Source organism: Sturnus vulgaris, chromosome 3 (assembly GCF_052056855.1).
Source record: "Sturnus vulgaris isolate bStuVul1 chromosome 3, bStuVul1.hap1, whole genome shotgun sequence".
Classification (NCBI taxonomy): Eukaryota; Metazoa; Chordata; class Aves; order Passeriformes; family Sturnidae; genus Sturnus; species Sturnus vulgaris.
In genome coordinates, this window is record NC_142245.1 from 27,120,377 (window position 1) to 27,143,197 (window position 22,821).

At 36.0% G+C, this 22,821-nt stretch overlaps 1 protein-coding gene across 1 annotated transcript in view; it reads left to right on the forward strand.

Annotated features, from left to right (window-relative positions):
* Nucleotides 1–22,821, forward strand: part of CAMKMT (calmodulin-lysine N-methyltransferase) — a 210,501-nt gene that overhangs the window by 153,282 nt on the left and 34,398 nt on the right. The window contains exons 4-7 of the mRNA XM_088161254.1: nt 13,325–13,385; nt 16,346–16,400; nt 17,453–17,514; nt 22,637–22,705. Coding sequence (XP_088017380.1) covers nt 13,325–13,385; nt 16,346–16,400; nt 17,453–17,514; nt 22,637–22,705 — 247 coding nt within the window. The remainder of the gene's footprint in view (nt 1–13,324; nt 13,386–16,345; nt 16,401–17,452; nt 17,515–22,636; nt 22,706–22,821) is intronic.

The following is a 22,821-nucleotide window of genomic DNA, read 5'->3' on the forward strand; positions in this document are numbered from 1 at the left end:
CCAGGGCTCGCTGCAGGGGATAATGGTTCTGATTGCTGTTGACTCATGTCTCCACCAACTGCCTCATGTAAAATAAGTGACATTTAAAAGGCATCAAGATGTGAGAAGAGGTGAAAAAAAAAAAAGGAAGAAGGAAAAGCAGAGTACTAAACTTGCCACTTGAACATAAAGTCCCTTTTTCACCCTAAGTGGTATAAAAATGATAACTCAACATGCCATAGGTGACCTGTGCTGTGCTTTGAACTTCCTGTCTTGTGTTTTTAGAGAAAATCTGTAAAATTGCTTCTGGGAACTGCTCCAACATGTTATCATTTATTTCCCATTTAATTTTTTCTACCCTTTTTTTTTTTGCCCTTGGATATCAGTCTATTCATCTTTTAAAAAGCCTAAGGCTGAATCAAGTTAGGGAATGGTATACAACAAGAGGCAGCCTAGTCTCTGAAGGCCCATTTAAGTCTATTTTTATAAAAAGAATCAAATTCCAGTTTACAGTAAGCATATGCTTCAGTTGACATCTGTTTCTAAGACTTGGATGCTTTGTTTGCATAACAGGCACCAATAAATGGCCTTGTTTTAAGTCTGCTCACTCAGTTGTATTTGGGTTGTTCAGCTGGGGATTTGAGTTGCAGCTGATCCCCTACCGCTCATAGCAGATACGGAAGAGAAGAAAAAAAATCTGAGAAACACAGTCTTATTTATTAATGCAGATTTCAGCATTCTCAATAAACCACTTGCTTTTTGTTAGGTGACTACTAAATACTTGTTTGCCCAGATAGTGAAGCGTTTGAAAGTATCAAGTATTAAAGATAATAAAAAGGTTGCGTTTTTTTAATTTTGTATTTAATAACATTTGTATGGTTCTCAACTGACAAAGCCTGGTGCATGTAATGCTGGGAATTAAGTGGATGATATGCTTAAGAAATGCATTTGTTATGGCAACATATATTATAGTTATTTTTTTTAAATACTTTCGTTTTTTTAAGTGTCTATGCCCTACTCATGACACAGTCTAAAATATTTTATAAGCAAAATTTAGTTATATCTGCTTTCTTGGGAAAGCAAATCAGAATTTGGACTTCTCAAGGAAAAATTCAGAAGTGTATGTGTTGCTTCTCTAGCTTGCAGAATATAAATCTTTCTCTGTGAAGTGATGCATTCTGCAGCAATTACATGATATTTCTCTCATACGTATAACAGTTTAAACACATTTCTATGAAACCTAGGTAATGCCTGTAAAGAGTACAAAAATGTATCAGTAGTATCACAACTCTATAATTACCTTGCTTAATAACTACTGTAGTTTTTTTAAAAGCAATAATATCAGCACTGCTTCCTTGTTAGTATTTTGAACTTCCCCCCCTAAATTATTGTGAAGTGCTCTCTCATAGTGGAGAGAATATGTAACATATTTCAAGTGGATTTACTTATCAACTTTTTCTAGTGGTACCAACAGCAGTAGTGTGAAATATATCTACTCCATTTACTCTTATCCATTGCACCTACTTTCCTTTTCCCTTTAATTTTTATATATGGTAAAAATTTCATTGAAGAGAGATTTTAGATGACAGGACTGTAATTTTAAAACCAATAGAAGAGGTGTAAGCAATTTGAGCTTAGCTGAAGCATAATCTTAGGTTGTCAAGAAGAAACCCATTCTCCCTATGCTAATCAATCAGTATATCAACCAACCAATCATCTCCTCAGCTTAGCATATATCCTAAGGTTTGATATATCTATTAACTGCCCATCATGCAGCTGGTCTCCAGTTGATGAGATTCCCCCTATCTTGGCATTTGGAGGCAGACAACTGAGCTATCAGAGCCTCAGATAAATACTAAAGTGGAGATTTCAATCCTGTTCCTGATAGCAAAAGACAATCCAGGAATATAGAACATATTTTTAGAAAAGAACACATAGAGAATTACATTTTCAACAGTGTGTTATATGTGAAAATTGCATATATTTCATGATCCCTTCTTCCTCCACCCCCTCCCTTCCCAGAAGTAGCAGGAAATTACTTTTATATTGTGATTCAAACTCTTAACAGAAAAAGAGAACAACAAGAAAATACTAAAATTAGTTTTTGACTGCTAATTACTATAATGATATTATACAACTCCTTAAAAAAAAAAAAAGAGGTTTTTCTCATTATTGCAGCATTAATACTCTATTGATGAAGAGCTGTATGAAAATAGTGTGTCACAACATAGTTAAACCTTAGGGGAAAAGTTTGAATTTCATAAGATTATACACCTGCCTCTCCATTGATGAAGTCTGAGCTCAAAACTCATTAAGTAAAAACGTAAACTAGATATTGAGGAGTCTACCTGCTAGTGTGGAAGTTTGGCATGAGATTGAACAGTGTTTCAAGGTGCAAGAAATTCTGTAGAAATTGATGACTTACTGTGTTAGCTTTGCCGTTCGTAAAAAACTGCCTCAAAAAATGAAGCAGCCTAGATTGCATTTTGTAAGAGCTTCCTGCTCCCTAGGGATAATCCTAGGGTTGCCCAAGGGTCTGTGGTCACCATGGAATGTAATGTAGGACACAAGGGACAGGTCGCCCACTAAAATTGCACTGTCAAAAGATGGGGCCCAATATTCTGTGCTGGCATATGACTGAGCAATTCCTGAAGTCAGAGGATGTGTGCTCACTTAATTAAAAATTTGATCAATTCTCTTCCCTGATCTAGCAACGATAAACATAAGCATATTGTTATGAGGTTAGCTCATAGGCTTTTTCATGCTTTCATTTAATTAAATTGAGTGTAATTATTTGCTTTGCTTTCGTTCCTTTGTTTCTGAGACTCAAACCACTGGATGTTCTAAAATACACTCTCTCAACACTGAAAAATGGCATAAGTTCCTAAGCTAGTCAAAGCATATTGTTCTTGACACAAGAGCACTTCAGTGTCAGAGTGTAGAAAAGTAAGTTTTTATACAGCTCTACAGTGTTTTTCAGCAGATTTCTTGTAGCACCTATCTGCGGTTTTATGCCTTTTAAAATAAAAATGTGGTCAGTTAGGTCATGGTTTATAACATGGAAATGTGAAAGTAATCAGGGAAAATATTTCAGGCTACTTTGAAGAATAAATTCTACTCTTAGCACTTTTGTATCCTCCTTTACCTTAACGCACTGAAACACTGATTTCCTGAGAAGGTTACCCTTGGATTTGACTCTACAAAATGATCCAAAGCACTAATAAATATTAGTATAATAAAGGCTACTTTATTTTTTCAGAAAGACCATGCATATTTTAAATACAAGGCTGGTTCATTAGCTGGGATACACAGGCATAATACCAGCTGAAGATCTGGCCCATTGTATTTAATGGTCATGAAAAGTGCCAGACCAACAGCTGTGGTTCTTGAAACCCATTCAGGCAAAACCAACTTTGAACAATGGTAGTGTAAGTTCTCTTGTGTTGCCCCATGAATGTATGTCAAACCTCACCTGGAAGGACCTGAAATCCTTGGCCTTTCAGAAAAAAAAGTAAATATTTTCCTTTGATATAGATTTGCCTTAACTCTTACAGTCTAAATTCATATGGAATGTGGATCCATAAAAAGATGAAAAGTCTGGTTCATCCTTGCTCAGCATTCTCACTAAAAAAATTCATTACAAATCTTATTCCATGTGAGAGGTGAAAGCAAAGTTTAGTGATGTAAGGAGATTTTGAGTACCTGCTGCAACAAGATGGTTGTCAGTAGTGTAGACTTGAAAATTGCACTCTTAGCACCAGTAGAAATTACCCCAGGAGAAAGAATCAAGGCCTCTTCCCTACAGGGACCTAACAAATGTGTCTAAGAATGTGAAGGATGCATGGTCACCATTTGCCAGTACATGTAATTCAGAGTACTAAAATACACCGTTTTGTTAAAGTTCTGTCCAGAGCCTTCAGATTGAACTGTGCATGCAACTATTATTTCCACTTGTACCCAATTTATATCTCCTACCTGTACAGAACAGACACTTTTCTAATAGTTTGGTTAACTGTGTAGAATGGTAGAATTTGATAAAGCAGAAAAATATGAGTCAGAAGCTGCTGGGACCAAAAAGGTGTTGTCTTTGTTTAGTTAATTTGATGGTGAAAAAACCAAAGAACAAATCACAAACCAAACAGAAGAATTCCAAGCTCTAGACACTACTCCTGAACACAACCAAAATCACCCAAATAAATTCCACTTAATTTATCTTGAGCATTACATAAGGGTGCATAGGGCAGTTAGACAATTTTGCACATTCTGTACTAGATAATTGAGGAGGATAAGCAATATTACTAACCCACATTAATCTACAGGTATTTACCTTCTCTACCTATGATATATCTCTAAACCTCAAAACAAACAACCAAATGAACCCAAACGAACCATGAAACCCCACAGGGGGAAAAAAACCCCAACCCCCCCAATTAGTTTCTTCACTTCATCTATAGACAAAGTGAAACTAGGATATTGGAATTGACAAAATAGAGATACAAGACTACAGCTGAGATATGACTGATTGTATCTCTAAGCTATTGTGAATACTGGAATAAGGCAGTTATTTAATTGAGCTATCCCGCTATTTGCCTGGACATGGTTCTTTAAAATCTTCATTTCTCTATTTAGTTTCTTGCTTGTGAAGCAAATAAATATGCATGCACTCTAGGTTTATTGTTAGATATTTAAATGGTACAGTTCAAATATCATTGAACATTCTTTTTCTACGCTTCTCAGAATGAGTGCTCATTTAAATCAGATATTATGAAAACCAGATGACTAATCCTAAATTCAGGTGTACTACTACTCAGGCTAGGCAGATTGCTAGTTGATCATGCTAAGATGCTCCCTTATCCATTATTGGATCTGAAAAAGAGGAGGATTAAGAATTATCTGACTTCTCAGTTAATGTGCAAATCATCTAAAAGCTCAGCTTAGAAAGGTCTTAGAAAGCCGAACAGCACTAAAAAAATAATAATGTCTTAAGATTTTTTAATAATATAAATGTGTCATATCACGTTTTTAGAGTGAAAATAGAGTTTTGTGGTTTATATCTGAGATGGTCTTTTATCTCTCTCTTCCTGTTTTTGTAATTATGTATGAATGTCCTAGAACTCTACTTTTAATTAAAAAATTTTTATTGCAATTAGTTGTCACTTGCGACAAACTGACAACTGTTGGAATTTAATAACAATTATATTGCTTTCAGGCAATAGTAGAAAAAAATTTGATAAATATCTTCGGAAATGAGCGTTAATCTATTTACTTTTAACAAAGCGTAGGGCAGGGAAGGAAAAGTATATCTTGGGAAATATATTTGTATAATGGATCTATGATCTTTGCAGGTGTTTTGTCTGTAATATGTTATTTCTAGTATCTTTCTCCGCTCTTGGTTATGGTGAAAAAAAACCTTCATTGAAAAGATTGAAACACTGTTTCTCTATATTTTCAAGGGACAGAAGTGTCTGTGAACCAGGAGGCGTCTCTTAATGTTCCCTCTTTGCATTTCTAGGCTAGTTGTGCTGTTTGCTATAGTAATATTTGTTTTAGCATTTCTATCACTCCAATATGTATACTTGCCTTTCAAAATCTGTGAAAAGTATTTAAAAAGAAAAGAGAAAATGCTAGTATTTCAAAACCCTATTATAATGCATTTTCAAATATGTCAGACACATCTTTGTTAAAATTAAACCAAGGATTGGTTTTGAGCGAATAGCCCTATATCCTTACAGATGCTGTGGATGGATGCATCTAAGCTGCTTATTATATTGATGGGTTTTGCTGCTCTGCAGCAAATGAAAACAGGCAGCTGCTTCCTCCATCAAAGCAAAAAGCAGCCTGAGTTTTTATTAAACGAGTGTTCATTTCTTCTATTGCCAAAATTCTTACACAAAACAAAAGAGCAGTTTTAGCACATTATTGCTTAACTAGACATGAACAACTGACAGCAAGTGATAAGCCTGTCTGCTTTTCACAACTGGTAATCATTTTTGGAATAGATGTTTTAATATAGTTGAATATAAAATTTTGTAATTTACATCTACAATGGTACATAAATTTATAGATCCAGTTTTTTGCAGGAGAATGAAGGCTATAATCACAAAAGGTTTGTTCCAGTGTTGTTTAATTTTTAATAACTATTTGAAAACTAGGTACCCCCCCTTCCCCCCCCCAACACAAATTCATTCATTTGAAAAAGATGTTAAAGACAATCATGCCAGTAGATCAGTAGATTTGTACAGTTGGCCAATTTTTCTTATGGAAGGGATATGCATGCATTTACAGCTTTGACTTTTTACTGTATTTCCACATCAGTTCCACCGAGCTTCTTAAGTTTGTGCTCTAAAAGACATTTTCAGATTGCAGACCATCATGTTTCCCTCCCAGTCGTGAATAGTAATGAGAGTGAAAGTGAGAGATACAGTGCTGAGGCCATTTTGCCTAGGCTGAAGATCTCAGCCAGTGCTTATACATATTTTTCAATGATCTGAATATCATGAATTCTGCTTTAGATTGGAAGAGAGACAAGAGTTTCTACAAAATGTCTGTGCATAGAGAAAAAATGTTTCTCTTTATATTCTCTTCTATTTTTTTCTGGTGTTCTTGTACCTTTTCAAACTCACTTATAGCATTCCTGCTGTGGAAAAGTAAGCTAGCCATTCTCCCTGCCTCAAATTACTCCTCTTCACTGGACTTAAAAGGTGGTTTGCCATCTGCAAAAGCCAGGTGCAGTAAGGCACAGATATAAGGTGCTGCTGTAAAAGCTATTAAATAATTTTCTTTTTTCGCACTGTTGCATTTATTGCTGAAGTTACTCGCTTGTAAATACTCTTGGGGTAAATTTCAGAATGGAAAGCCTCACACTGGACAACTGGACTTTCAAAATATGTTAGCTCTTAAAGATGCTGGTATTTGAGGTGGTCAAATGTCCTGAGGGACACAGTACTTGGTAGCTGTCCTTATGAAAATCTGCTCTCAAATTCATTTTTGTAGTAAATAATTTTACAGTTGCAGGCACACCATCTTCAACTAATTTGCAGTGATGACCCTTTTTTTATCTACATCTGCTGTAGGTGGGTGTAAACTTAAAATTTGGTGCACTGAAAACAGAGTGAAACAACAAGGATTTTCTTCAGTGAGTTTTTCCTTGCTTAGCAAATTCCTCCATTTCTTCATTCTACTAAAGTGACCAAGTTTGTCTTTGGATTTTTATGGAGGTTATTTTCTATGGAATATTTTCACTTCTCTATGCATGCATTTTATGATATCTGAAAAATGAATATTTGTAGTATTAGTGCCTTATTATGTGTGTTTACATTTTTAAATTCAATACACTTTAGGTGGGATCTTAGGTAGCAGGGGTTACCAATTATCCTTTCATCTCTGTCACATTTTGCGTCCTGTGTGAATAAGGGAATGAAAATAAAATCTTTACTTCCTGACTATACTAACGTTTTTCTAAAGGTAAAATTATATTGAAAAGAGACTTGAGGTATGGAGTTTGAAGAAAGTTTAGAGCTAGAAATATTTTTGAGAGCTATCTATGCCAACTAATTACAGCAGTGCAATTATTTGCAGGTAATCTTTACTCAAGCAATTACTCAAATTAGAACATCCGTGTTATGCTACTACCAATGTGTATTTGGCAAACATACACAGTGCCTCCACTTGGTATCTAGTCTTAATTGTGCTATTCATAATTTCATGTTTTAACTTTGACTTGGAAGTGAAGTTAACTGCTTCACTGACAGAAAGGGCTCGTAATATTGGTTAGATCTTAATTTGGAAATTCGCTCTTAAGTACTGTACTTGATTTTGACCTGCTGTCTTACTCTCCAGGACTCTCAGCAGATGTACTGTGCTTCTTGCTGTGCACGGTGGTGGTGATCCACAGAAAAACTGACCAGGATAAAATTATCAAACTTACCTTCCCATGTGACTTGAATACAGTCACATAATAGAAAATGAGGTTTGATACTGTAAAATTAGGGTTGTGACAATGCTACAATGCTCTAAGAATGAAAGAACCTTATTTTAAAATCCTAGAATTCCTTATGTTATATTCCTAGAATAGCTTTTTCCACTAAATGCCTTAGTTTAGGGGATTTTCCATCTTCTCTACAGTCTTTTAGCAGTGGTGATGGGGAATAATTGCCTGTTGGGACAGGCTATTAATTTAACACTTCTTCACAGTCTATTGTAGTGCTAGAGATTTTTCTGCTCTCCACTAACTGTGAGTCTCGGTGTGGAAGGATAAAAAGTGCCTTAGTTAGGGTCAGAAAACAGTTCATCATTACTCAGTGCAGTTGTTGGTACAACTTTTGAGATACTATTCATTACTTTGCCCAAAAATGCTTTTTTTTCCTCTCACTTTGATGACTATTAAAGCAAATAAGGTGACTTCATGTAGTCAAGAATAAGGACATACTAGAAAAAAGATCTTTCTGAGTATATTACATAGGGAAAATGACTGACTTTTCAAATTTAAATTGTCTTTGCTTTTGAGGGTCAAGATAGGATTTGTACAAAATTTGCTTGAGACTTCAAATGAATAGGAAGACATCTCATAGTTTAATAGTGCAAATAAAAGACAAAATTTGAATGTTGAAATCAGACATCTGTACATGTGACTGTGAAAAGTGCTAGGGAATGTGAAAATATTTTCAATTTGACTTAGCTTTGAAAGTAACTTCTTAATCTGCTAGCATGAGTTAAGCAGTTGTAGGACAGCTTTATACCTCCCACTCAGAGCTCCCAGGGACAGCTCACCTGTCACCTCCAGTTGCCCCCATGTTTCCTGTGTATAGTGCTGGCAGACAGTAGAGCAGAGTTCCACTAATCTTGTACTATCCCAGTTAAAGTAATCAGTAGCTACTGTGATTTCTTTGTACCTGTGGAGCAGTGCTGAGACATAATAGCTCCAATAGTCAGATGTCTTTCTTAAAAATACACGTCTCAAAAATCTTTTCTACTGACATGATGTTCTTTAAGAACTTCACATCAGATCTCAATATTTGTTATCCAGAGGTTGACAGCATTCTTTAAAATATGTGGTAAAAAGCAACAGAAGGAGAGAAACAATTTTTTTTTTTTTAAATACTGGGTAATTTATTTCTGGTAGACAATTTTCTGTGCTATCAGAGTACTCAGCATTTTTAGATTTGTTGCAGAAGAAGCATGGGCTTTGTGTAGCTTTGGAATAGTGCTCCATCTGATCATTAAAACACAACATCCTCAAAAGTCTGTCTACACGTGGCTTAATCCACGTGGCTTGAAGGTTGCTTTAAGAAACTCTTTAAGAAACTGTTGTGCCATGACTAGTACAGACCGACACTTTCTAATAGCATGCATTATGAAAGTGATACAACCAACTTGAGTTCTATTATTATGATTTTTTTTTAGTGTTGTTTCTCTGTAGGAAGAGCTTGGTTGCTTTTTTTTGGTTACATCATACTTCATGGATGACTAGGGTTATTTTTCTTGGCCTTCCCATAATTTTATTCTGTGTGTCTAAGCAACTTAATCTATCTCTGTCTCTTGCTTTGGTTCCCAACGTGCAGACTTGAGACAGTAGAAATTCATGATATCATCAAGTTTTTGTGAGGTAGACTCCATTGCTGTGGTGACATTTTATGATATGGTGACAAGTGTTATAGAAATGCCTGCATTAGGTATGGCTGTGATGCATTTGTAGCATTTCTCTATTCACCATCATATGATTTCATGATAATATTTTTCTCCCCCTTCTATTGTAATAAGTATCATAAATCTGTCTGGAAGTAGAAGTCATCTTTCTTATGGCATTTGTAGTGAGAATCCTGCTCCATCCTAGTGGTGAAAGGATACTTCGAGAGTTGAAATGTGGGCAGGCATGAACTCTGTCTGTGTCCCATGACTTCAGACAATGCCCAGTCTTGAGGGTCTCCTTTGAACACCAATGCAACTTAATTTTTTCATATGTTTCAATAGATTCCAATGCTTTCTGGCAATTATTCTCTGTTTTCAAGTTGTAGTTATCAAGGTGATAAAGAGTTTTAAAACCCCCAGCAAAGTCACAAAATATTTATTTTTACAAAAATAAACTCTCATTTCTCTCTGTTTCATCATACAACGAGATATTTTTAGCCCTCTATCTAGGACTGGTAGACTATTTATAGCCTTGGAAACACAAGCACCATTTGGGGGTCTTTTGATATTCTTTTGCCTACCCATCTGTAAATAGTTTTCTATCGTTTAAGTAATTGTACATGTAAATAGGTAGCATCCAATGTTGTGTATTTATAATCAAATTCAGAAATCAGAATGAGAATAATTTTATTTTAAATAGGAAAGAATTATTTTAAGTGTGTTCATAGGAAACTTAATCCATATCCATATGTATGTGTTTGCAGGAAGTAAATTATGCTTTTCACAGTGTAGTAGTTGTTAATTCATAGGAATTCTGCATTTCTGCATTACAGCTATATGTTTTCTAACAAAAGCAAAACTATCTTTCTTATACTTGCGACTTCAAAATGTAGGTCATTGTGTTGGCAAAATGTAGGTCAGAGTGAGGAGGAAGAAGACAGAACGCAAACTCCTCCACATGGATCTTTAAGCTTATCCCTGTTTTGAAGGTAAAGAAGCTTACCTACCTGTTCAGGCACGAGAAGCTTTTCCTTTTACTAAAATTAACACTGGTATTCTGGCTTCTGGCTTCTTGGTTTAGCTGGGAGCACTGTGTGTTTCCACGCTTGAGACTTGTTCATGAAAGGCCTCCTGACTCCTGCTTCTTTAGCTTCCAGATGCTTATACCATTGCTGAGGTGATCCTTCCTTCTCTGTGGAGGAAGGCACTGGGAAGGAGAGCTGTGCACATTGCTGGCATCTGCCTAAAGAAGAGCATTGTCTTTGCAAAGGAGCTTCACCCTTCTCTCAGCACAGAGCTATCTGATACACCTGCAGTTCCAGCCAGTATCAACATTATTGTAATGGTAGCAGAAAGAACGGTGGCCCCTCAGAAAAGATTCAGTGACACCATTCAAAGTGCCCTCTCAATAATAACTGCAGAAAAGTGAGACACATTTGACTGAAGGTACTGAAAAGTCAGATGTTGAAGGATGTTTGCCACAACTGGCTAGTATTTTTAGAATTCACTCTATAAAAGGGTTTCAGTTTTTATGTTTGTGGGTGGGAGGGTTTTAGTAATGTGAGATATGAGTATTATAAATGGTGTTAAATTAGCTGTGTATCTTCACTAAATATTGAAAAAACTTCTATTGCTTGAGTATACACCAGTCACTGCAAACTGAAACATTCTTTATGTTATAGACTAAAATATTTAAACAGTTATTATATTTATTGCCAAATCTGTCATTTTAGCATATTTCAATGCTCAAAAGCGTTGAAATGCTCAAAGGGAGATGAAAAACCCTGTACAATTCTTAGTGTATGTTTCACTAAAGAATGGGTAGTCTTGTGTGAATGTTTTATTTTAACCCTTAGCAAGTCTAAGCAAAATAGCACATTCAAAAGCACCTGTTCAGACTGAACTGTCATAAACAGGACAAATACAGCTGTTGCATTAGTAGTTTTGTCATACATATATGTCATCAGTCTATTTTTTTCCCCTTAAATATCTTTGTAATATAAAAGTTATATGCAAAGTTTTGGACAAATACTGTGTTGGCTTTTGCTTGATCTGTATGCAGTGAAGACATTTTTAAAATTTTCACTATTTCTCACTAGGAGTAAGGGTAGTTCAGAATACTTACTGCATGGAAAGGAAGTATTATATTGATAATGGTTTCAATAAGGCCTTAAGTGATTTAAAGGATGACCGTTTTTCTCCCAAACTTCTGTTCTGTTAAAACTGTAGTGATGTTTTTAGCCTTGAGAACAAAAAAAAAAATGGTAAATATTGTCTAAAGGATACACATAAATAGTAAGCTGCATGGAATTTAACTTACTTGTCTAGAAATATCTGAAAGTTGCTCTGTACATCAAATAAGATTACTGGAACCATTGGAATGTCTGTAGTTCATAACATGAAGTTTGTGTCTCAATTCTTAATGTCATGTGTTGGTGGAGGGGGGAAGTTGACTCTGGGTTTTACCTGTGGACAGACACATAAACATGGGTTTTCATTGCTAAGCAACCACAGATGAAAAACACATACAACCATAATTCAGCTCCATATGCCTTTGATTCTTCCTTCTTTAACTTCGGGACCCCTTGCAGACATAATTCAAATTCCTGAGTTTGAGTCTGTTTTCCTCAGGCCCCCTCCAGCTATGAAGTCTGGTGCCTGCAGGAGAGCATGCAAGGCACACAGGATCTGTGCTGCCCTCTCCATGGGCCACAGCACTTCAGCTGGGCATTCCAGTCAGGTGGGAAACTGGTCTGGAAAAACAGCCAGTTTCTTGAGAGATTGGTTTTGAGGAATAAATTTACATGGAAACCTCCAAATAGTTATCAATGTTGATGATGACCAGTGTAAGTTTTATGGTGGAAGTTAATAAATTCATTAATAATACAGATCAGGGGAAGAAAGTGTGATTGCTCCTGGCTACTTCTGTAGGCGAACTAGGGAAATTCAAATTAAAATGGCAAGGAAGCAAGTATAAAATGAGAGAGGAGAGGTTTCTTTATACAGCAGGGCGAAACTGTGGTGCTTCTTGGTGCAGCTCTGGAAAGTTTACCACAGAACAACCAGAAAAATCCTTCATTGCCTGTTAAGAACTTACCACTTGTATTTCCTCTTCTCCTTCTGAACTTCTTGAACCACAACTAGAAGTCACACTTTTATTGCCCTAGTCCTGCTGATCAATCTCCCTTACAGTCAGATTGATGCCTGACCTAAAAACAAAAACTAAGAGAAATGGACTAAATAAAAAGGAACGGGAAAGAAATGAAGTGACTGTAGGATGATGATGATGATGATGATGTAGCTAATAAAAAATGAGAGGGTTCCTGTGCCCTGTTGGAAACAGGCTACAAGGCAAAGTTGGCCTTGCATCTGGCGTGGTACAAGCAGGTTGATGTTCCTGTGAATGCCCAAGTGAATTAAATTTTATATTACTTTTAAAGTCTAGAGTACTGCATATATATGTATAGATATATGTGTATGTTTATGTGTGTGCATGTATCCATACATTTCTGATCATTGGTTGTGATGAAATCTATTAAATACTCAATTCCAATGCTTAAATCCTAGGTCTTATTTTTATTTTTCTATATTCCATGTTATTATGGCAAATGTAGAAAACAGAACAGTGACTAGAGGTCTGCAAATGGTAATATGCTTTCAAATATTATTTTAGACCAGAAAAATCTGTTCTAAGAAGGTGAATATCTTTGTTTTATAGGTCTCTGGCCCTCTGAAGAAGTGCTGGCCTACTACTGCCTAAAGCATAATGAAATATTCAGGTACAGAGTTAAACATAAAAAGATATTTTCCAATCTCTTAGTTTTATTGTATCTGCATGGTAAAGATTGCTATGATTTAAGTCTTCAGATTAAATTTAAAATGTTCAAGGTGAAAGCATGTTGCTCTTAACAAAGAATTCTGAGCTGCCTTTGGGTACTAATATTGCACAGCAAGCTTTCTGCTGTATGTCAAAGACTTTTGATTTCCACTCAAGGCGTTTTATTTCACTTTGATTTTTGGGAAACAAAAGTGAAGTACCAATCGATCAGTGCTGATTGTGAAGGTCAGGAAAAATAAGATATTCTTTAAACTGACATCTGTTGCAAAAGCAAGCAAAATATTATCTGATGAAACACATAAAAATCACTGCATATAGTAAGAGGAATTTGCACCTGTGTTGTGAAACAGTTTTGAAACATCCTTCACTTTTATTCAAAACTTGCAGAGGACAGCTATCAATGCTCCAATAGGAACATCTAAATAAAATCCATCCCGCATCCACTTTCTTTCCCCCTGAGTATACTCAGATTTGTACTAGAAAATCCTTGAAGTTTCATTGTCTGGAGGATGAATAGGGAGCAAAAACAGCTATTATAACAATGCATTTGGAAGCATAAATTGTGTTCTGTGTGAGGGTGTAAGGCAAATACCAAGTAAACCAGCTTGGAGAATACAGAATCCCGGTCCATGTAAGTATGGTGTTGGGTCAAATCAGGAACACTAAACTGTAAGTCCCTGCCCCTTGTACCAAATGAGCAACTTGCTTAGACTCTCTCTGGAATCCAAGACCTGGCACCAAAGCGTGCCCTGGTCCTTAAAGTCTCGTTCCTGCTGCATCCACTGCCTGGGCAAAGTGCGGCGGCTCTCACAGGGGAGGCAGCTCATACGCCTGATCTGGCAGCCGCTGCTCCTTCCTCCCACGTTGGTTGTGTGCCTTCTGCTGCTGTAGTGATGTCCCTGTAGCACTTTGCTGTCTGGCCCCATGTGCTCTACTTCTTCTCCAGGGCTCCTCACAGGGAACCTCCAGTGCTGCTCACTCAGAGGGTATTTTCCTAGTGTGGGTATGCAAGCCGTGATAGTCGGAGACAACGATCAGTCAAACTTGCACAGAGTAAATGGGCAGTTTCACATCCTGATTTCTCAGGATTATGCCCTTCTGAAAGTACACTCAGAGTAGAGTTTCTTATGTTAAATCTCATTTATAAGTCTCACTGTATATTGCCTGAGAGACAGATACATTTTTTAAAACTTGCTAGTAAGGGAACTTTGCACTGAAATAAATTTCATATGCATAAATATTTATGTGTATATATGTGTATGTGTATGCTCATATACTATGTACATAGAAATTTGGTTCAAAATGCACTCAAAGTCTCACACTGGATACTTTCTGTGTTTATTTCAGTAAGTATGATTCTTATAAAGGAGTAAGTGCTTTGTAAGCCTTGTATATAACCATAGGAATATAGTTTTAATATATGGTATACTTGGGTTAGAAAAACTGAAACTTATTTGAGGAAAAACCTATAATCATTCTGTTTAAAAATCCGAATTGCAAATTTCCCATATTTGTTTACTGGTTTTATGTACAGCTTGTTCCTCCAAACTATGCCTTTCTTTTGTCTTATTTTGATTAAATAGGACAACTAGACTTTTTTCAAATAAAATTTGTGGTGTCTAAGAAATATAAATCTAACCTGTCCAGACAGTGAGCATTATTATACAGTCATACAGCCTAGTCCGCTCACCTCAGTGAACAAAATATCAGCATCTGTATACTGATACTGATATGGCATCCTAGAAGCTCTTCCTAAATATCAGTGTTGAGCGAGTAGGTAGGTGACCCTTTCAGATAAAAATAGACTTTCAGATGTTAATGTTTCAGAGGAAAGGAAAAGGTGCACCCCCCAAAAAAAGCAACTGAAAACCCCCCCAAAACCCACCTCAACCAAACAGTTTAGCTAAAATTCCATTTTCTGCCTGTCAGAAGTGTCTCAATGGGAATGCTCCTGCCAGCTGTAACAGTTGCTGCAGGTTTTGCTGTAAAGCAGCGTGTTCCCAAACTGAGGCTCTGCCTTGCCCCAGACCCTGCTTCACACACAGTTTCGGTGCGGGGTCAGCATCCCTCCCTCCTCCCCTCCTGGGGCAGGCCATGGCTCTGGAGGACATTCTTTATGGCTCCCCCTGCAAGCTCCCATCCGGCACACTCTCTGCACCAAATTATATTTCACATGCACGTCTTAATAACAGCACAGTATGGTCTAAGTTAAAAGCAGCCTTTTAGACCATGTATTCAGCCCTTTGATCGGGCTCAGTTTAGGCTCTTGACACTAACTTCGTTTAGTTTTCTGAGGCTTAACCGTTTGCTGTTCCCATCGTTGTTCATAACAGCATTGTTTGTAGGTCACTTGCAGTTTTAAGTGCTAATTGAAGGATCAGATTTCTTCGTGTGTAATTATTTTGTGGTATACGACTTGCTTTAAAACTTCTCTCTTTTTAATATAAAAAGGCTTTTAAGCATAACTGTATGGAGAGATATATAAATAATATTAATTTCCCCATTTACTTCTCTAGCTGTTTTTGCAAGAATGAATGTGGATTAACATTGTTATCCTTTCCTAACAATTATCTTTCGCTACTCTAGCTAGTTTAGTTCTAAAAGACAGAGCCATTGACAAGGGAAAAAAGGGAACCTTCTCAGATTTTTCAGCTCAGCGGTGGTAATGTTGCACTGAACACTAATGAGGGAACCCCCACTGATTTGCCTGCTTTGTGACTTTTCTATTTCATAATTATTTTTAAAACGCAAAACGACATGAGGTAGCCTAGTCATGTCTCTACAACTTCCTGGTAGCTCAGTTCTTACTGCAGATGGCAATTTGTTCTTGTAACATATATGTCTCTCTGACCATTTTCATCTAATTTGTATGGGTTCTACCATTTCCTTTCTCTCTTTCAGGGACCTTGCTGTGTGTGAGCTAGGGGGTGGCATGACATGCTTGGCTGGGCTCATGGTAGGTCTTTTCTCAATTCCAATCCCATTCAGAGGAAGAAACAAAAGGAAAAATGTTCCAGTGCCTCCAACTGCTGGGTCAGAGAACTGTCAACAGCCTCAGCTGCGGTCAAGCTGCAGAGTCTTGAGAGACCTTCTAGATTGACTTGCTTTCGTATCATATTGATTTTATGGTTGCCTCGATGAGCAGAAACATTTTACCTCGGTGTAGTCAATATCTTTTGTTGTGACATTCCAGGCCACGTACGGTCTGTCTTTCATTGCCATAGCCGAAGCTTTTTTTTTTTTTCAGATTATAGTCCCATTTGCTAAGATACAGGAATAGCCTGGCGAATCACAGTTGGAGCACCATGATATAGCTGCTAATGTTTTGCCTGCATTATTACACCAACAAACATGATCCAGAGCTCTCGGTAATTAGATTCTTTTGAATTAGATTGGCCATTCAGGAGAGTCGTTCACCATTCTCTGGGTTCTGAGTCATGTATTCAGGAGATATTATGTAGCAGTGCAGTGCATTAGACAAGTTTTTATGTCTCTACAAATAAAAGCATATTGTTACACTGATTGGCATTTGACAAACCTGTCGCTCTTATACAATGTGTCGAGGTTACAGCCCAATGTGCGAGCATGTCAAAGCTCACAAAAAAATTACCCTTACAAAGCCATCTGCCTGCAATGCAAAGTTATATGAAGGGCATCAGGCAGTCAGACAGAAGCAAGCTGAAAGGCAGAGTGACAGCCTTGTATGATGGCTCTACTAGATAAACAGAAGCCCGCAAATGAAAGCCTCTCAGAATACCATCATCGGCTGTCACAATGCAATTACGGAACAGAATGATAGCAAGATAGAGGCTCCCGCAAATGGAATGATAAAAGTATTGACTGATTTGATTGAATGATTAAAATAATGCAGACATAAAATGAAAAAAGATTGAAGATTGTTACAGAGAAATAGGTGAGGAAGCATGATACTGAAGGCTTGTCACTCCTGTCTTCACTTCCACACAGACAAGCATATTTGCTCATTGTTTGCTGTGCTCTTTTTTTCAGGTTGCTATTTCTGCAGATGTCAAAGAAGTTCTGTTAACTGATGGAAATGAAAAGGCCATCAAAAGTATCCTTATTCAGATAGAAAACTGTTTTGTTGTGCTCGTTCCTTTTTACTGGCTGAGTAACAATCGATATAAAGACAGTCAGCATGGGGCATATTAAGAAAAAGTCCCCACATAAGTAATTAAAAAACAGATGTGGAATATCTTGAACAGAGCAGCAGCTTTCCCCATAATAAATGCCACATTTTCTCCATTAATTAAAAATGCACGTGTTGGTATAGAGTGTGTACAGTGGTAAATATTTGTCTCGTGGTTGAGTGCTGGAAGATTCATGTGTGTGCTGCACATTACAGGAGGTGTAGCAGGGAATCAAATCATTAGCTCCCCTTCATGTATCTGTTTTGCATAAGAGCTAGATTTTTTTTCCTACTTTCAGATACTAGCCCCTTAAAACATACCCAGCATTCATATATTTTCAGAGCTTTTCCAGTGTATGTTGAAATGTTTTATTGTTACTGCTAAGTTTTAACTGCCTACTAATTACCCATTTAGTCTGCTTAATCAATTACCAATTTATCATTATTTCTCTTGATGTAAAATTGCAAAACTTCTCTGTCCCTTGTAGGAAGTATTTTACTGTATTTCTTATATTAGAATAAATTGCTATTATGCTCTTCTAATATGAACAGATAGTTCATAAAATTGAACTGGACTTGGGTTAAGCAAGAGAATGAGTGAGCATAATTTGTGACCACATTAAATATCAGCACAGAAGAAGAACAGATATATACGGTGAATACTAATAGCCCTTAGAAATTGAGAGGGAAAAAAGGAAGATATCTATTTGCTTTTGTTCCTTGATAATCTTTCCATTTACATTTTCAGGCAGGCTAATTTTTCAGGTTTTGGCTACTGCAGCATCAGAATGATTTCTTTTTGAGTTTTGTATGTATTTGAGAGCTAACGTAATGAGTACTTAGTAAAAACATAGCTTAAACTAATCTGTGGCTTAAATAAATTGCAGTTGCTGATGCCTGTTAAAACACGAGACATTTCAGTGCAATAATATTAGCTACTACCTTTAAAAAAAGACTTTCTCAGAGGTAACTGAGGTAACTATAACTGCTGACAACACTTGAACAATTTCATGTTAAAAACAGACAATCCTAGATCATATCTGTTAAAACTTGAAGTAAGCCTGCTAAAAGTCTCTGTTTTCTTGAAAAGGCAAGCTCTCACCTGTGTTCCAGGGATTCTTATTTTGTTAAATTCTAATGTGTTAGTCTCGTGTCTTGAGGAGGAAGTATTCGTTATTCTGTGTATTTTAATCAGCACCACCCCTTCCAATCTTTCTTCCATGTCATTATGAAGATAAAAAATGTAGGAGAAAAGAAATGTTTCAAAACTAGCCTAGCAAAACAAACTCATGTTCTATAGAAGCATAGGTATTTAACAAAAGGTCATTTTACCCACAAAAAGCTTCAGGTGGGCTCAGTAATCATCAACTCAGCAAATGTCTTGCATAGCAGATTCCATAAACATACCTGAACTTTTTTGAAATATAGAAGTCTTTTATAACAAGGAAAATTGGCGAGTGCTAAAATATTCACTCAGTCCTTGGAATTAAACAAATAAGAGTGCTTTTATTTCTGAAAAAGATACTGTTAATGTTATCTAATTATCACACCTTAGTATTTCACAATATGGTTTAGAAATGTCTTCTGTTCCCAAAAGTCTTACAAGAGGTCTTCATCTGTATTCACTCAGTGAATCCCTTTCAGGGAAGCGATTGGTGGACGGCTCTAACAGGAATTTATTTTTCTTTTTTAACATTTGGTGCTCAGAAGGCTCAGCATTCAAAGTGCTTTTATTGTGTTGGATTTTACAATGGGCTTAATATTAGCAGGGTGCCAAAGTGCAGCAGCCTAAGAACTTTACCATGTAGGTGAAATGTATTCTTAAAAGTGCACATAATAAAATTTCTGTTGCATTTTATATGGTTTATGGACTTCAGTAGTAATTTTATGATCTGTCTTACAGTAATTTTCTTTTGCACACTTTTCTACAGTGACTGTCTATAATAGAAGTTTAAGCTAAATTTAGACCTGTTTCAGCCCCACCAGACTCACTGAAATCAGGATAGAATTTTAGGTGTAATTGGAAGTAGCATTCACCCCAAGTGCCAGTGGCTACAAATGATGTATTTTTGCTAATTCTTATTATTGGTGATGGTATTTTTCAATTGCTTAGCATGCCAAATTAAGCTAATGTGGGATAAAATACTGTTTTCTTTTCTAGATTCTGCTCTTCAGGAATAGTTAATGTCTAGTATTATGTTTTTTATGTAGGTATTATAGATTAAAATAATCTTGTTTTAAAATTACTGTTTACATCTTCCCTTTAAATTTCTTAGGAAGCTTAAATTACATGCCAGTCATACTATAATATCCAAAAATTACTTTCCAAAAAGTAAAAGTGGTTGTCAACAAAAAAGAAAAAAAATCCCTGTCAGAAGCCAGGAAATCACCAAGCAAGCCTGCTAATTATTCTTAATGGGCAAGATGAGCACATTAAGAAACAAATGAATACATCAGTGAAATGTAATTGAAAATCGACCTGGCAATAGTGCATTGCATCTGAGAATCTGCCTTTGTATTATCAACATCATCATAATTATTGTTGTTTTTGTTGTTGCTATAACTATTCAGTGAGCATAACTAACAGCTTTGCTTTGTGAAATCTCAAGCTTTCGAGGATTTGATTTTTCTTTTAATTTTTGACATGCTTCCTAATAGTCTCCATTTCATACTGCCACATGAAGTATTCACTATGTATGTTTTCAATATTAGGATACATTATTGAAATGTTAGAAGTTAAAAAATGTACAAATTAATCAATTTCAAATAATTGCCATTCTAACCCTCTCATTGTGAAATACATTGCTACATTTTATATTAATCAATGATCTTATGTTTATGGAGGTTTTAAAAAGGGTATTATGAGTTTAGTTGCTAGACCATTTAAAAGACTTCACTCTAACTCCTTTTGCTTATCATGAGCAGGTTTGAATTGATTGAATAGATCATTTATGTTGCAAAATCAATAAAATAAAGACAGATGTTACTCCTTTTGCCACCTTGTTCAGAACTATATTGTTGATTTAGTGTGCTTTATCTAAGTTCTTTCAGTATCATTTAAATAAGGAAAGTATTAGGATTAAAACTATAGACATTTCAAGCGAATAATAAAGATATACATGGGCAAAGTTATCAGATTCATCACCCAATTTTGGGTGATATGCATTCAGACACAAATTTTTCAACTTAGCTTGTATCTGTGACATAAGGCAGTCATGAAAATCAAATTTTATTTCCTCAAAACACTGGAACAATCTTTACTTACTTTGACATGTCCAAATCCAGGGATGAGGCTCATTTTAGTAAAAATTGTCTCCTATTTCAGAGAGGCTGTGTACTTTCTGCCTTAGCTTTGTTTCACACCATGCACTGATGACTTGACTGCTGTCTGAAAGCACTGGTAATACAAAACATTTTTACAGTGCACTATAATGGCCATTAAAATACAGTGTATGGATCTTTCAGCAGTCTAAGGAAATTTAGGTTAGAAGGGTCATGTTTAGCCTGAATGCCCAAAGATATGGGCTCCTAAAATATTTTTAAAATCTAGTGTTAGCATGTTTATAACCCTTATTAATAGTTTTGCTCAGTTATATAATCTAAGTGCAGTGAAGCTAATTTATCAACAATGTTATTTCTGCTCCTATTTAAAAGTAGCATGATCTGCTCAAGGAGTTATTTTTCCCTTCCTTTTGCTGTGCAGCTATAGACCATTCATTTACTACTCCTCATTGCATATTGTGGAAACGTTTTAAAAGGCACATCCAAACAGAAATTTGTTTAAACCATTTTCTGTCATTGCATTTCTACTTTGAAGTTTTTACTTCACAAAATACCAGTTTTCTTTTTCAGTGTTTGGATAGAGAGTTCCCTGAAATAACTTTCTTAATAACCAACTCTGTTCAGAAGGTAAATTATGTGATTTCAGCAAAGCAAAGAAAAATATATATATGTGATATTTCAAATTAGCCTGACTCTTGTATTCAATTTTCTTATAAGAGCACTTTTGAAAGATCTGACATATTTGTGGACCTAGAAACATCCTCCTAATTAGCATCAGATTTCCTATACGTTAAATAAAAAAGAAGGATCTTTTACATCTTTACCAAAAATGTCCTTTTAAAATAACTATTTACATTTGAAAGCGAACCATTCAGGGATGTTTGGATTCACACTGAGTAACAATTAATATTCTTGTAGTTTTCACTTACTTGCTGCACCTTTTCCTTCCAGTGGCTTCTCACTCACCACGAATGATTGATCATGACAGTTATCTTTCTAGCCATGGATGACTGGGCTCAGCTTCCCCTGAAACTTTTCCATGATAGCCCTTGCTTTAACCTGCCTGAATGGCTACCTAAATTTCTGACTTGAACTTCCAAACTACAAGAAGCTGAGACACAAGGCTGAGGTACTCTTGTGGTATCTAAGGGGAAGAAAAGGCATTTATTGCTTTGCACTCTTTTAAGGTGATTCCAAACCATTCTCAAGAAAGCAAATGGACTAGAAACTCCTTTGCCTATAGGTTAAGGTGCTCCTGTTGTGTGTTAGGTTCACTCAAACAGAGCCAGGAATATAGGTGTGTCTCCTGTGGGTAGGTTCTTAAATGCATAAACCTCTAAAATCTCAGCACTGGATATAGTGATAACCGTGAAAAGTGAAAAGCAGAACAAACTAGTCTGGACATTTAGTGGTTGTAAAAATTTCAGCTCTCCGTGACTGTAATTCTTATATTTGTAAATAGTTGCCTTTAAATATGGGACATCTTTTTTCACTTCCCTCTGTTGCTACAAGGCTAGAAAATCCTTAAATGAAAGAGTAAATAGAGGTAGGAAACTAGAACAAATTGCTGCATAGATGTATGACTGATGTGCTGTAGTAGCAATGTAAAATGTATGCTTCTGAAAAAAGATTGCCTCTTAGCACAGATTAAAGAAGAACAAACAGATAATAACATTATGAAGGCATTAGAAATGGAAAATAGTTCTGTTTATTATTTTTATTACTGCTCTAGTTTTGTAGATAATTCTTAACAATTGTACTACAAATGTAAATGAGATCATCGCAAGAAACCAAAATGCCGGAATATTTAAGGCACAGAAAGTGTCAAGCTGGTAAGATTCTACTGAAATTTTTTACTGATTCTTGCATGTACTTCTATATTAATGTAGATGTGAAATGTATGCAAAAGTGTGAAAGTGTGACCTTAGTTACTGATGATCACACAGGT